At 37.6% G+C, this 13,726-nt stretch overlaps 1 protein-coding gene across 2 annotated transcripts in view; it reads left to right on the top strand.

Annotated features, from left to right (window-relative positions):
• Positions 1-5,902: 5,902 nt before the first annotated feature.
• OXR1 (oxidation resistance 1) overlaps positions 5,903-13,726 on the top strand; it is a 367,305-nt gene continuing 359,481 nt past the window's right edge. Inside the window, exon 1 of one of the 2 annotated variants that reach the window (XM_047089007.1) lies at positions 5,903-6,020. In XM_047089007.1, the coding sequence (XP_046944963.1) occupies positions 5,998-6,020 (23 nt within the window). In that variant the 5' untranslated portion in view covers positions 5,903-5,997. The remainder of the gene's footprint in view (positions 6,021-13,726) is intronic. The other variant, XM_047089009.1, reaches the window with a different exon arrangement.

Below are 13,726 nucleotides of genomic sequence, written 5' to 3'. Positions count from 1 at the left end.
GAACTTCGTAGTATACTCAGGGCACAGGAGTGAGCATTTGAGCAGACAGGCTCAAAGAAGCAGGAATCTAGGTTGGGAAATATTGGTATTCATTTATACGGGAACCAGAAAGCAAGGAAGAGGGCTTTGATTTGACGATGAAAAGGAAACCACCAGGTAAAATAAAATTTTCTAGTATTTCCTTGATAATTTATTTTTCTAACATTTATTTTGAGTCTTTAGTATAAAAGGGTTTTCTATACTTAATGCATTTTATTCTTCACTTTATGCCCATTAGGTGTTATAATGCTCTAAATGGAATTAAATGAAATTCAGTGGACCATTGGTCTTGCCTACTTTGAAATTATTCTATAATTTTAGTATCCCCTTTGGGCCCTAAATTCTCTTTTCTCTAGGCAAAGCAAGGGTGCTCCACTTATGTACACTCAATAGTGCGTATGGTCAGAAACTTTAATTATTTTCATTCTTCCAAGTAATTTGTTTAGGTTGTCTGTTTTAAGTATGAAGTATATGAAAACATATACTTATTATATGGCAGGTTACTTAAACTGATTTTCATGGAATTTTAACATCTTAAAGATACAAAATCATCCATGTATTCATGGGACTAGGTTATGAAAATGCTTCCTTTGCTTAAGAAAATAAGTTTACAGAAATTCGTATATGTTATATAACCAAAATGAACGTGTTAGATTGTAGTATTCTTTTCAGCTCGGTTTGAAGCCCCAAATTTTATTCACGAATGAAGTGATTAAAAGACTTATTTTGGTAAGCCATAATGTCAATAATCCATTATTTGGGTAAAACATAATCTCAGTAATGCATTGTTGTGTTCAAGGGTTCACAGTTTTAATGAATATGTCAAATGAGGGATCTTCTATTAAATTCACATTCGTTTTCCTTAATATTGTGCTGGAGGAGTGACCTCGAGAGAACAGGTGTACCTACGCTTATAACTTACAATCCTGGCTGGGCATTCAGGCAAAGTCAAATCAATCCATACATTTTAAAAAGTTTTCCCTAATACGAAAATACAGTCTCTTTCTTTGTGAGAATGAGGTGGGTGGAGGCTCTTAGTAATGTTAGAATTTTGCCTGAAAGCTATAAATTTATACTTAAGTATGGAGACTGAAAGATTGTGAATCGTCAAAGTGAACAGAAAATTTAACCTCTCCTGAAGATCCTAAAGATGTTTTCTCTGGAAAGATTTCATTGATAAGCAGTGAGTCATTTAAATGCCATTTTAAGGGAATAACAAGTCTACCTCCAAGGCCTTTGAAAACATCACATCATAGTCTTGTTTGTATTATAAAACTTAGTGAACTTTCTTGAGTGCCTTGTGGGTACCTTCCTTTGGAGAAATAAATGAGATAGTTATAGGATGCAAATAAAAAAAAAAGATGATACAATATCAAAATGAATGTCAGAGTGATAATTATAATCATTAGGAATGATCAGTATGGATTTTTTATGTTCATACATTTTATTCTTACAAACATCTAGGTTTAAAATCAGAAAAATGCAATTTTGGGGGCACCTGGGTGGCTCAGTTGGTTAAGTATCAGACTTCGACTAAGGTCACGATCTCACAGTTTGTGAGTTCAAGGCCCGTGTTGAGCTCTTTGCTGACAGCTCAGAGCCTGGAGACTGCTTTGGATTCTGTGTCTCCCTCTCTTTCGGCCCCTCTCCTGCTTGTGCACTCCCTCTCTCTCTCTCTCAAAAATAAATAAACCTTAAAAAATTAAAAAAAAAGAAAAATGCAATTTTCTAACGTTTATTTTATAAATCCACATTTAATACAAACTTATCAAAATCCAAGTCAATAGTTACTGCAGATAAAGGACATTGAGTAAAGACTGCACTTTTTGGGGCGCCTGGGTGGCGCAGTCGGTTAAGCGTCCGACTTCAGCCAGGTCACGATCTCGCGGTCCGTGAGTTCGAGCCCCGCGTCGGGCTCTGGGCTGATGGCTCAGAGCCTGGAGCCTGTGTCCGATTCTGTGTCTCCCTCTCTCTCTGCCCCTCGCCCATTCATGCTTTGTCTCTCTCTGTCCCAAAAATAAATAAACGTTGAAAAAAAAAAATTAAAAAAAAAAAAAAAAAAAGACTGCACTTTTTAACAACATTGCTAGCAAGTAAGGAAACTTTCCTAAACTTTAAGGGATAGAAAAAGAGAATACCCTCCCAAAGAAAAATTAAGCCAGACAGAGTTCCACAGGCAAGGAAAACTTAATTCAAAATTTTGGAATAGGAGAGTGAGACTGAACTCAATTCTGCTGGAACAGAAGACAGAAGGGTTTTTAAGTGCTAGAGTGAACCAGTAGAAAAGCAGTGGAGGATGTTAGGAGGAGGTTGTGCAGTGTGATTAGGCCATCAGTGTTGGCTAACTGGTGCTTATTGAAGCGAGGCACCTGTCCTCCCACAGAGCCTGGGAGGTAGGCATGATCTCCTTTGATGGTTACATTTCCAATGGATGGCTCCCCGTCCTTGAGAAAGACGTTCCTGGGTTGTACAACTGGCAAGAGGCTGATAGATTCATATCTCAAAGGGGCAGAGAAAGAATTTACAATTGCAAGTTTTCTGTAGTAAACACTCTAAGAAAAGAGAGGTCAACGGTCTAGAGTCAGGAGGAAGCCTGCCCAAAGTTGAGTCAGGTTGAAGGGAATAGGAAGAGGCTGCCTTCCTTGGTGAACGCTTCAGTTATATGAAGTCATTCTGACACTATTTGGCCATTTTGACCTACAAAACTAACAGTTTGAAATGGTTTGATCAAAGATCCTGGGATCAAATTTCTTTACATGTTATTCCTACATTTTGCATAAACAAATAAATCTGCAATTGTGGTCTTTGATTATATTCTTTGTCACTCTAAATAAGACTTAGGGAGGGTTTTATAGGTATTTACATATACATAGTATGTGCATATGTTTGTATAATGTATGTGTGTTTATCAAAAACACCTTAAAAATTAAAGTTGCCAGAAAAGGAAAAAAAAGTTAGGATAAAAATATAGACCTTGAGGCCTAAGAATAATTCTTAAAGAAAAGTGACAAGTTTGTTGCAGAACTTCCCATAAGTTAAAGCAAAGAAAGAAGCATAATGTCCCCGTAGGATTAAAGCAATTAAGAAATTTAGAATAATTTCTTGGTGTTGAAATCTGACACATTTTTTGCTTTGAGTGCACATAAGGGCAACATTTTTGTGTTGGCAAATATCCCACTAAACCTTATAGCTAATTTCACAGGCCTAGATTTTGCTTGTTTATTTATTATTATCTTTAATGATACCCCTCAATGCAAACTCTTGGCAAAACCCCAAAGTATAATTCAGTGAAAGTAATTTGGTTACATATTAAAATAATGACATCCAGATACACGGCTCTCTAAAATAGAATTAAGAATTAAGAACTAAGATTATCTAGGGGCACTTGGGTGGCTCAGTTGGATAAGCATCCGACTCTTGATTTTGGTTTAGATCATGATCTCATTGTTACTGAGTTTGAGCTTCACATCAGGCTCTGTGCTGACAGTGCAGAGCCTGCTCGGGATCCTGTTCCCCTCTCTCTCTGCCCCTGCCCCACAGCATGTTCTTGCTCTCTCTCAAAAATAAATAAATAAACATTTAAAAAATTAGATTATCTAGAATGAATTACCTCAGACAATATTACATACATTGTTTTTTCCTTTTTTTGGTAATGGAACTCTTGATAAGAATCAGATAATACAGATCTTGAGAGTTTGAAGTTACCATTTTTGGGAGCAGAATTTGGAGCTCCCCTGTCCTTAATAGATGTAAGTCCATATGCTTTAACAATTAACCAATGGCAGGGTAGACTTGAAAACCTCTTTTGGCATGTAAGGAGATAATTTAGGATACAGATTTTATAGCTGCTTACTTAATTGGCAGCTGGGGTCTATTAAAATTAGACTCCATTAGAATTAGTCTTTCTCTATCCCCCTGTAGCTTCTCATACGCCCTTGTAAATACACAGCAATTTTCAGAGTGCATTTTGCTTTGTTTTATTTTTTTACATGATGGCATCTATGTTAGTGAATTCTGTATGTGCAAAGACCATATTTTATTAGTTTTTGCATCCTTAGTACTTAGAGTCTGATAAATAATAGGGCACACAAAATGGTTTGTTGGTTCTATGAAGGATTTAAGAAAACTGAAGAAGTTTGATATTCAAAATTATATATAAAATATGTAAAATTGCCAACAAACAATGGACTTATTGCACCTCACCTCTGTCCCCTGTTTGTCACTTTGTAGTAAGTACAGAACCATAAAATATTGTGGGTAAAGGTCATTGAGTCACAAACATAATGGCAGACAATGCTAGTTTTCTCCGTACCCACTTTTATCCCCATTTTCTAATAGGGACCTTGGTTTGTGGCTGCCTAGAATGATGGCTGCATTTGCCAATCTCCCTTAGAATAAGAGTGGCCAAGTGACTAAGCTCTGGCCAATGAAATGCAAGCAGAAATGGCATGTGTAAATTTTAGGAAGCATCCCTCTTTCCTTCTTCCTTCTTGCTGACCAGGACACCGGTACTCTCTGGAGCTCACAGCCACTTGGAACGTGAAGGGGACCACAGGTTGAGAATGGTAGAATGACAAGAGGGAAGCCTCCTTCTCTGGTGTTTATGGAATTGCCGTTACTGCCTGGACTTCTTAAGACTCAAGATTTGTCTATAGGAGAGAGAAATATCAATGGTCTTTTCTAAGCCACTCTGAGTTTGGGTGTTTTTTTTTTTTTTCTAAATACCGATGATGGGGCTGAAAGCTTCTCTTCTTGTTCCCATATACTCTGTGTAAATCTTTATTAGAACACTTACTCCAGTTTATTATAATCATATTTTTTTAATGTTTGTTTATTTTTGAGAGAAAGAGCACGAGCAGAGGAGGGGCAGAGAGAAAGGGAGACACAGAATCCAAAGTGGGCTCCAGGCTCTGAGCTGTCAGCACAGAGCCCGATGCTGGGCTTGAACTCATGAGCCCTTGGGATCATGACCTGAGCTGAAGTCGGACACTTAACCGACATAGTCACCCAGGTGCCCCTATAGTCATATTTTTTACATAAAACATTCTTTGAAGGCAGAAACATGCCTTCTTTATGTGTCATTCATCCCTATCCCTGAACTCTACCTAGGATAGTATACGTGCACATAGTATATCCTCATTAAATGTTTGTTTAATTGAACAGTACTGGATTAATGACCTGAACTAAACTGCTTAATTAATATAGTACCATGGATTTAATTGTACCCTATGAAAATTTTGGTTCCAGATCATGGGATACAGTATAGAGTAGATACTCATAAAAAGTGTGTGGAAATGTTAGGTAAATACGTATAGGCTTACCTCCCACAAGTTACTCAGTATGAATTCATATTTTCTCCGAGGTAGTAGTGAATGATTTTTTTGTTACAGTTTTGGACATGATAATAATTTGTGCCAGGGAGTTTTTTTTTTTTTTTTTTTTTTTTTATGTGTGCAGTGGCCAATTAGGATCTTTGTTTTGATCCTTTTATCACAAGGATATAAAACTAATTTAGAGAGCATAACTGATTAACCATATGGAGAAAAAAATTGGTGCCTCTAAAAGCACATTCTGTTCTTTCCCTGTGTTCTCTCCTTCAGGGAATGAACACTGTATTCATCTTTAAACTTACTTTAAAGGTAAAGCATTCAGCTTATCATATGGGTGATTTAATTTTATCTTTGGTTTATAACATGTCTTATATTTTAAGAAAAATGTATTTTTCTGTGTCTTATACCATGGCAAAACTATTGACCTGGGTGAAATACATTTGTGAAAAGTCATATAGACTGGGTACTATAGATATCATTTTATTTCTTTTCTTTATAGGTTATTTCAAACTTGAAGTGCATCATTCCAGCAGTGAATTCCCGGTGGTCTTGTCTACTTGACCTACTCGTTCCCTATTCTGAAATCTAGAGAAGACTGTTCCACAAGACTCCTCTGTAAACTGCTGCAATGTCTGTATCTAATTTATCATGGTAAGTGAATCACTTTCTAACCTACAGTCCAAATCCATGCATAGCACGAAGCAATATTTTGTGAGAAAGTTTTATTGTCAGAACCGGAGCAGAAAAAGAACCTGAAAAATCTGGTTTCCAGAGATTGTTGTCCTGTGTTAAGGTAAGGAGAGCTACCTAGAGTTAAAATTTTAAGACTTTCAGCATTGTGGTATCTACAGACTCTGGAAAGAGTTCAAGGCTTTTATGAATCCGAATAACATACCATACCTTTCTTTCTCGATACCTAGGGGACAGTTAAGTAGGAATTAAATACTCATTCAGTGGTCCTAGCTACTGTTCTGTTCCCGGGAGCAGGAATAACAGGCCGTAAGGGCAGCTGTAAGGGTGGGATAGGTCTTTTTTCATCAGTGCTTTTCTTCAAGCCTCCTAGTTCAACATATCTACCCAAACTAAACTGAATGGAACTCCATTATGGAAGAGAAAATTCCCCCGTGGATTCACATCTCTAAATAACTGGCATTCTGAATAATCTTGACTTCTAGTTCATGTTTCAGTGCTGTTTGTAATTTAAAATAAGAAGTGTGCAATTTTTTTTTTTTTGGCGTATAATCAACAACTTTTCTATGGCAACAAAGAGCAATACTAGCAGGGATGAATTGGAAGCCAATTTTTTGAACTTTGGATTCTTTTTTTTTTTAATATAAAGAGCTGAGTAAGTGACATTATACAGATATTACAATAATACAGAAACAGATTATATAATATTATATAATACAGATACAGATTGTATAATATATAAAAATACAGATTAGGTAATACAGTTATTATACAGTATTCAATATGTGAATGTAAGAAAAACCTGGTAATCCTGTCCATTTTCATAGGAGTCCATTTCATCGTTGTCTTCAGTTTGTGCCAGGAATATAAATAGCATTACATTACAGACTGGTTTCTGCAATTTAGCTCCATGTATTTATTTTTATTAGGTGAGCAATTTCTTCAGGGCAAAGGGTAGAACTGGTTTAGATTGAGAGTAGTTTTTCTGAAGGACCCAATTTTTATGGACTCCCTAGAATATGTCTTTGGATTTTTACTGGGTGCTAAAGATCTCAGTTTAAAAAAAAAATGAATTAGGGGTGCCTGGGTGGCTCAGTCGGTTAAGCGTCCGACTTCGGCTCAGGTCATGATCTCATAGTTTGTGAGTTCGAGCGCCGCATTGGGCTCTGTGCTGACAGCTTAGAGCCTGGAGCCTGCTTCCGATTCTGTGTCTCCCTCTCTCTCTGCTCCTCCCCTGCTCACGCTCTGTCTCTGTTTCTCTCTCTCTCTCTCAAAAATAAAATAAACATTAAAAAAACCTTATTTTAAAAAAGGAAAAAAAAATTCTGTGGAATGTGTGAAGCCCTTCAAACCCCTGGAAAATATTAAGGACATATTTATTTAAGGAAATTATACTCCTGACAAATGATTTTGTTGGAGGTGAGTCTTCCAAAAGCAGGCTGCATGCCAAACAAGAAAGAGAAAGATGAAGGGGAGAGGACAGAAAGGAGAACAGGGGAAAGAGGAGAAGGTGGAGGAGATTAAAACACAGCTGTGATTGTCATATCTCAAGATAGGTGTGGTGTGGCCTGGTTCACAGAATCAGGACAGGGCAAACACTTGAACCTGTCCTTGGTGTGTACCTCAATTAACAGTTGACCTGATGTAATGTAATGGTTTGGTCAGAGGCCATCTCTTCAGTGTGATGTTAGGCCATACAAAACACAGTGAATGTATGTGTGTTTCCAGCCCAGACAAAGAGAATGTATGTTGTGTTTCCAGCCCAACTGTCTAGCACACCTCTTAGAATTTAGTAGCTGCTGTACACACTTATGAGGTACAAATGAGTGAAAAATGCAGAATAGGTAATTCAATGGTGAAAATATTTTGATCCTAAAACATTTCTTTTGGTTGTGGGGATATCTTACAGAATTCATATATCTGAAATTTGTTAGAATTCTTCCCATGTCAAAGGTACAAATTTTATAGAAATAATTCTTGGATATTTTCATCCAACAGTACCCTTAATTCTGGCTACACAGAACGTTCCACATTAGATTTCCCTACAGGGACTTCTTCATCTCTTTTGCCAGTGTCACCCCATCATACAACAGTGTGGAGTTTGGCATTAATTACATTCGTTTAGTGAAATTATTGTAGCCCACGGTCTGGCTCTCTTTATTGAAATCTAGAAACCAAGACATGAAAATACTGACGTTGGAAAATAAACTTGTCTCACAGATTATTACTTTAAAAGAAGATACATAACTTTTACGGATGCTTGATTTGGCCTGACCAGTCCATCCTGGAACTGTGGAAAACGACATGGGAATCTTAAGTCGGAGGCTTGGACGATGACCGCATAATCAGAGCAAGGAGAGTTAGATGCTTCCGGTGTTTGAGGGACTCAGGATAGAGTACACCTGGCGGGATATGTCTGTCAGTAAGGCTGTCTCTGCCAGACGCCTCCATCTGTTTCTCAAGGCAGCTTCTTCATGGCTGGGAATTAGAGTAAGACGCCAGTCTTCATCTCTGTGCCTCTTTTGAGTTCCGCTCCTGCCAGACTCCCCTCTGTTCAGCTACCTTATTAATGTTAGCAGAGTTTATAGTCAAAACCCACCTCAGTCTGCGAACAGTTTGGTCTGCCTACCTTGACACTGTACATATCTAATCATATCCATGTGTTGGTTTTAAAATTAACTCTGAGGCTTAATGGATGGGGGTGCCTAATTGTGATCCCTGCACACAACCTAAGAATTTAGAAAATATACGTTCATGTTAACCACTATCCAAGCAATCCTCCCAGCTTTTAAATATGTAGCGTAAGAAAATTACCTTTTTACATATTAAAAGAAACTTCCTTGCTCTAGGACTTATGGGTATGACATTTGAAAAAAATATATATATTCAATAATTTGGCCCTTTCATATAGAATCTCAAAAAGAAATACAATCTAGGAAATACTCAAGTTTCTAGGAAACTATGCAATGCCAGTCAGGTGAGGAGAGTAGTAGGAATTGATTATAAGAATTACATGGTAACATACAACAGATGTTTCATGAATCTTCCTGTTCAGTAAATAATTTCCAGGGGGAGGCAATGATTGAGTTGATGTTGGTTGAGATAGAGACAAAGGGATGTACAAAATCAATTACAGACATCCATGGACATGTGACAGACGACAGGCGACAGGTTCCAGGCTATGATCTGAGGGAAAGAATTGTTTCTGGTAGCAGTGGTAATTAACAGGAGACATGAAGAGGCACAGAGAATTGAAAAAGAGTCCTCCTGTGTCTATAGCACAAAGAGGGGAATGGTGTGATACCGAGGGGTATTTGAAAGGACTCTCTGTGCTTCTTCCCTGATAAGCATCTTCAACCTGTTTTTTTATGTTTTTATAAGATTAATATAATATATATATATATATATAATATATGTGTATATATAATTATATGGGCATATATATAACATTTTAAAACATTCATTTCGAGGGGCGCCTGGGTGGCGCAGTCGGTTAAGCGTCCGACATCAGTCAGGTCACGATCTCGCGGTCCATGAGTTCGAGCCCCGCGTCGGGCTCTGGGCTGATGGCTCGGAGCCTGGAGCCTGTTTCCGATTCTGTGTCTCCCTCTCTCTCTGCCCCTCCCCCGTTCATGCTCTGTCTCTCTCTGTCCCAAAAATAAATAAAAAAAAAAAAAACGTTGAAAAAAAAATTAAAAAAAAAAATAAAACATTCATTTCGAAACAAAATTTTTATGACATGAAAGCTAAGTAAATATTATCAAAAGTGAACATTTACATGGCATTTACCATGTGCCAGGCCCTTTTTTAGAGACTGTTTGGATATTGACCCACATACTCCTCACACAACCTTATTAGAGATGTAGTAGCTATTTGCGTTTCCACAAGTGGAAAATATAGGCACTGAAAGTTAGGAAAGGTACCCAGTATGCCACAGCCACTAAATAGCAAAATTAGGATATGCATTCAGGCAGCTAGTTGGTACTCCTAGCTGCTGAACTACCCATATAAAAACCAATACTATCTGAGTAAAGCAGTACCCTTGCTATGTGTGTGTGTAGTTTCGAGGTGAGTGCCCTAGTTCCCATTTCCAACCAGAATTTTCCCCCTTATTTCCTCAAATATAGACATCCTGGAGCCTCTCCTGGAAGGAAGTGTATCTCTACACCTGGAAACACTATCAGGGATTAGAATAGTATTGAGGGTAGAATGTGGAGGCAGTAGATGAGCCCCCTAATTTCCTAGAGGAGGTGAAAAGGTTGTTGTTCTTAGAAACTTAGGTGAATCTCCAAAATTATGTAAGATGAACTACCTAAACTACACAATATAAATCTTAGTCCCACTAGTCATGTTACAGGCTAGGAATTGTCACGTTTTCCTCTTGATACAAAACAGGCACAACAGAAAGGTATCAGCACTTTGCTATAATTCAACCAACATGGCTCTTCAATTGCCCATCTCATAGAAACCCTCCATTACTAAATCAAGTACGTTCGACTCCCCCTGGCTCTACTGCTCCCTTAGCTCCCATTATATTAGTGTTATGGTTACATATGTTAACCAGTATTCAGAGAGAGAGAGATCCTAGTATGTCTTAACTGATTTTGCAAAATGCCATCTTTTTGACCCCAAGTTGGTTTTTGTCGTGATGCCTGAGCACATTTCAGCTTTTGTTCACAGTATCTTAAAGACTGTGGCACCTGGCAGAGGTGAAGGTAATTGAACCAGAGCCATGTATGGGAGAAAGAAGACACTGGATGAATGAAAGTAAAAAAGCCAACTAGCCACTCAAAATCCATTGAGCATCAGTAACGTGCCATTCCCCGTGCTGAATACAGAGATGCAGTCTTAGTAAAAAGGAACGACTCTTCTTATAGGAGCTCATCTCTTAGCCAACAAGACAGAATAATCAAATAACTGATTTAATGTGGTAAGTTTTCTGAAAGGTATGGCCAGGGTGTTTGGGGAAATAAAATGGATATGTATTTTTCCTGCATGGGAAGAGATGGCTTATTTTTCAGGAATGCTGTACATCTCTCACATTTACTCCTAAAAATAAAGCAGTATGCTGATTACAAACAGTCAAACACTATAGAAAAGTATAAAGCAGAAATAAAAAATGACCAAAACCCTACCATACCTAGAAAGCCACTGTTAAAAATGCTGAGGTATCTTCTTTTCTATATATACTCACATATTTTTGCAAAACAACTCAAACCATGCGTGATATTTTGCCATCTTCTGTTTTCAATGTATAATTCTAGGGTCATCTCTCTGATAGAGATAGAATGACATCATCACATGTAAAGGCTGAGTGACATTGTATGGTAGTAATGTTATTTATTTCATTCATCTGGATTGGACCTTTGTGTGTTTTCTAATTTTCACTTTTTACTATTGTAAATACTTCTGTCATGAGGAAAATTATTCAAATACTGCTGGGTCACAAGGCACTGTGTCATCCAGGGCACCTGGTGAGGCCCTATGCTGTTGTAGCTCCTTGGATTGCAGACATCAAGGCTATGGAGAAAATATATATACTTTCTGAGAAAGTATCTTATCAACTCATCTCTTTTTTTTACTTTAGAAAATTAGCTGTCATGTATGCTAAAATCCCCCATAAACATTGAAAATATGCTAATTGTCAAGGAAATATTTACTTACAGCTGATTAATAGGATTTTATCAAAAGTCAACAAACATTCCATCATGGATGCTCATAGATTGAAAATATAGCAAAGTCTGGGTTGTGTGAGTTATTGATGTATTGACCAAATTTAGAAGTGGTAAATGGTCTTCATTGGATATGTTTATAGTGTAAAACGCTATTATGAAGGTTGGTAAGTTCAATAAAACTCTGGTAGGAGATGAAAACTAATTTGATTTACCTTCTTTATCCAAAAGTAATAGTGTGTTAGAATCCTAGAAATGAGAAAGATGCAAAATTAGAAGTGTATATGCTTTTCTTTGGCAGATTATTTGCATTATAATGTTTTAATTTAAGTTCTTCTTTAAAGAATAAATGAAGAAAAGGGGTGCCTGGGTGACTCAGTCGGTTGGTCATGATCTCATGGTCCGTGAGTTCAAGCCCCACGTCGGGCTCTGTGCTGACAGCTCGGAGCCTGGAGCTGCTTCGGATTCTATGTCTCCCTCTCTCTCCGCCCCTCCCCTGCTCAAGCTCTGTCTCTGTCTCTCTCAAAAATAAATAAACATTAAAAAAAAACAAAGAATAAATGAAGAAGTGAATCACTCGGTAACATTCTTTGGTACCTGCATTTAGGAGGAAAGAAAAAAAGATTCTGGAGAGACAGAGGCATTCTATCTATATTAAGGACAGAGGAAAATCAGAGTCTTTTCTCAAAGGTTGCCTTAACTGCTATTCCGTGAACCACTTTTCCTACACTGTTAAATGGCAGCCTCTCAGGGGCAGTAATGGCAGAGGAAATAGATACGTGAATCTTCTCTTTTTGAAGGGATCAAAACCCACAGTGGGAAAAATGTGGATAAGTAGAAAGACTGCAAAGGGAAGTTTTTACCCTGAGTTGTATAGTAAATGGTAAAAGTCAGAATTGTCAACAGTTTATTATTGGAAGAGAGAGAGAGAAGGTTAGACATAAATATAAAGCTAATATTTCTAATTGAAAAAAAGACGGGGCTTTCTGAGTGATAGGAAAAGCTTAGGTGGTAAGATACTGTATTTCCCAGGATGGTAAGTGCATTGAATGAATAACTATTATGTTAAGATGCTGGAAAGAGAGAGTATGTTTTAGAGCCTAAAATTTAGGAATCCTCATGTAAGTGGGAATGTTCAGCTTGTAAAAAAGTAGATCCAGAACACAGAAGAGTAATTTGAGTTTAGGAGAGAATAAAGAGCAAATGAAGTAGGAGAGAATGAGAAGAGAGAATAAAAGAGCCAAAATGAAAATTCAAGAGGGATAAAAATATGTTTCCAAAATCACAATTGGATGGAAGTCAGTTTACCAAATTCTGAATAATTTCAGTATCTCTTTCTATTCATAATATACCTTTTCAAATAGAAATTCCATTATTGGGGTGCCTGGGTGGTTCAGTCGGTTGAGCAGCTGACTTTTGATTTCGGCTTAGGTCATGATCCCAGGGTCGTGGGATCAAGCCCAATGTCAGTCTCTGTGCTGAGCATGGAGCCTGCTTGAGAGTCTCTCTCTGTGTTCCTCTGCCCCTCTCCCCTGCTCACACACTCTCTGTCTCTAAAATAAAAATTTTAAAAATTTAAAAGAAATCTCTTCATTATTAATGTGATTAATCCTATTTTGATTTTGGCTTGACACTTTAAGTAAACACATTATATTTTAGTATCCCTGATCATGTTTGGCTTTGAGCTGTGTGCCTTCAGAAATGGCTTTTTAAAAATTAAACATTTAGGGGCGCCTGGGTGGCTTGGTCGGTTAAGCGTCCGACTTCGGCTCGGGTCATGATCTCACGGTCTGTGAGTTCAAGCCCTGCGTCGGGCTCTGTGCTGACAGCTCAGAGCCTGGAGCCTGTTTCAGATTCTGTGTCTCCCTCTCTCTCTGCCCCTCCCCTGTTCATGCTCTGTCTCTCTCTGTCTCAAAAATAAATAAACGTTAAAAAAAATTTAAAAATTAAACATTTATAGGAAACCTGGATACTTTTTTCCATATATCAGCTTCA

The sequence above is a fragment of the Lynx rufus genome, unplaced genomic scaffold (assembly GCF_022079265.1).
Source record: "Lynx rufus isolate CCGP_SWC_20201006 ecotype Redwood Valley unplaced genomic scaffold, mLynRuf1.p SCAF_26, whole genome shotgun sequence".
Classification (NCBI taxonomy): domain Eukaryota; kingdom Metazoa; phylum Chordata; class Mammalia; order Carnivora; family Felidae; genus Lynx; species Lynx rufus.
Note: the sequence above shows the minus strand (reverse complement) of the source record. Positions and strands in the feature narration are given on the sequence as shown.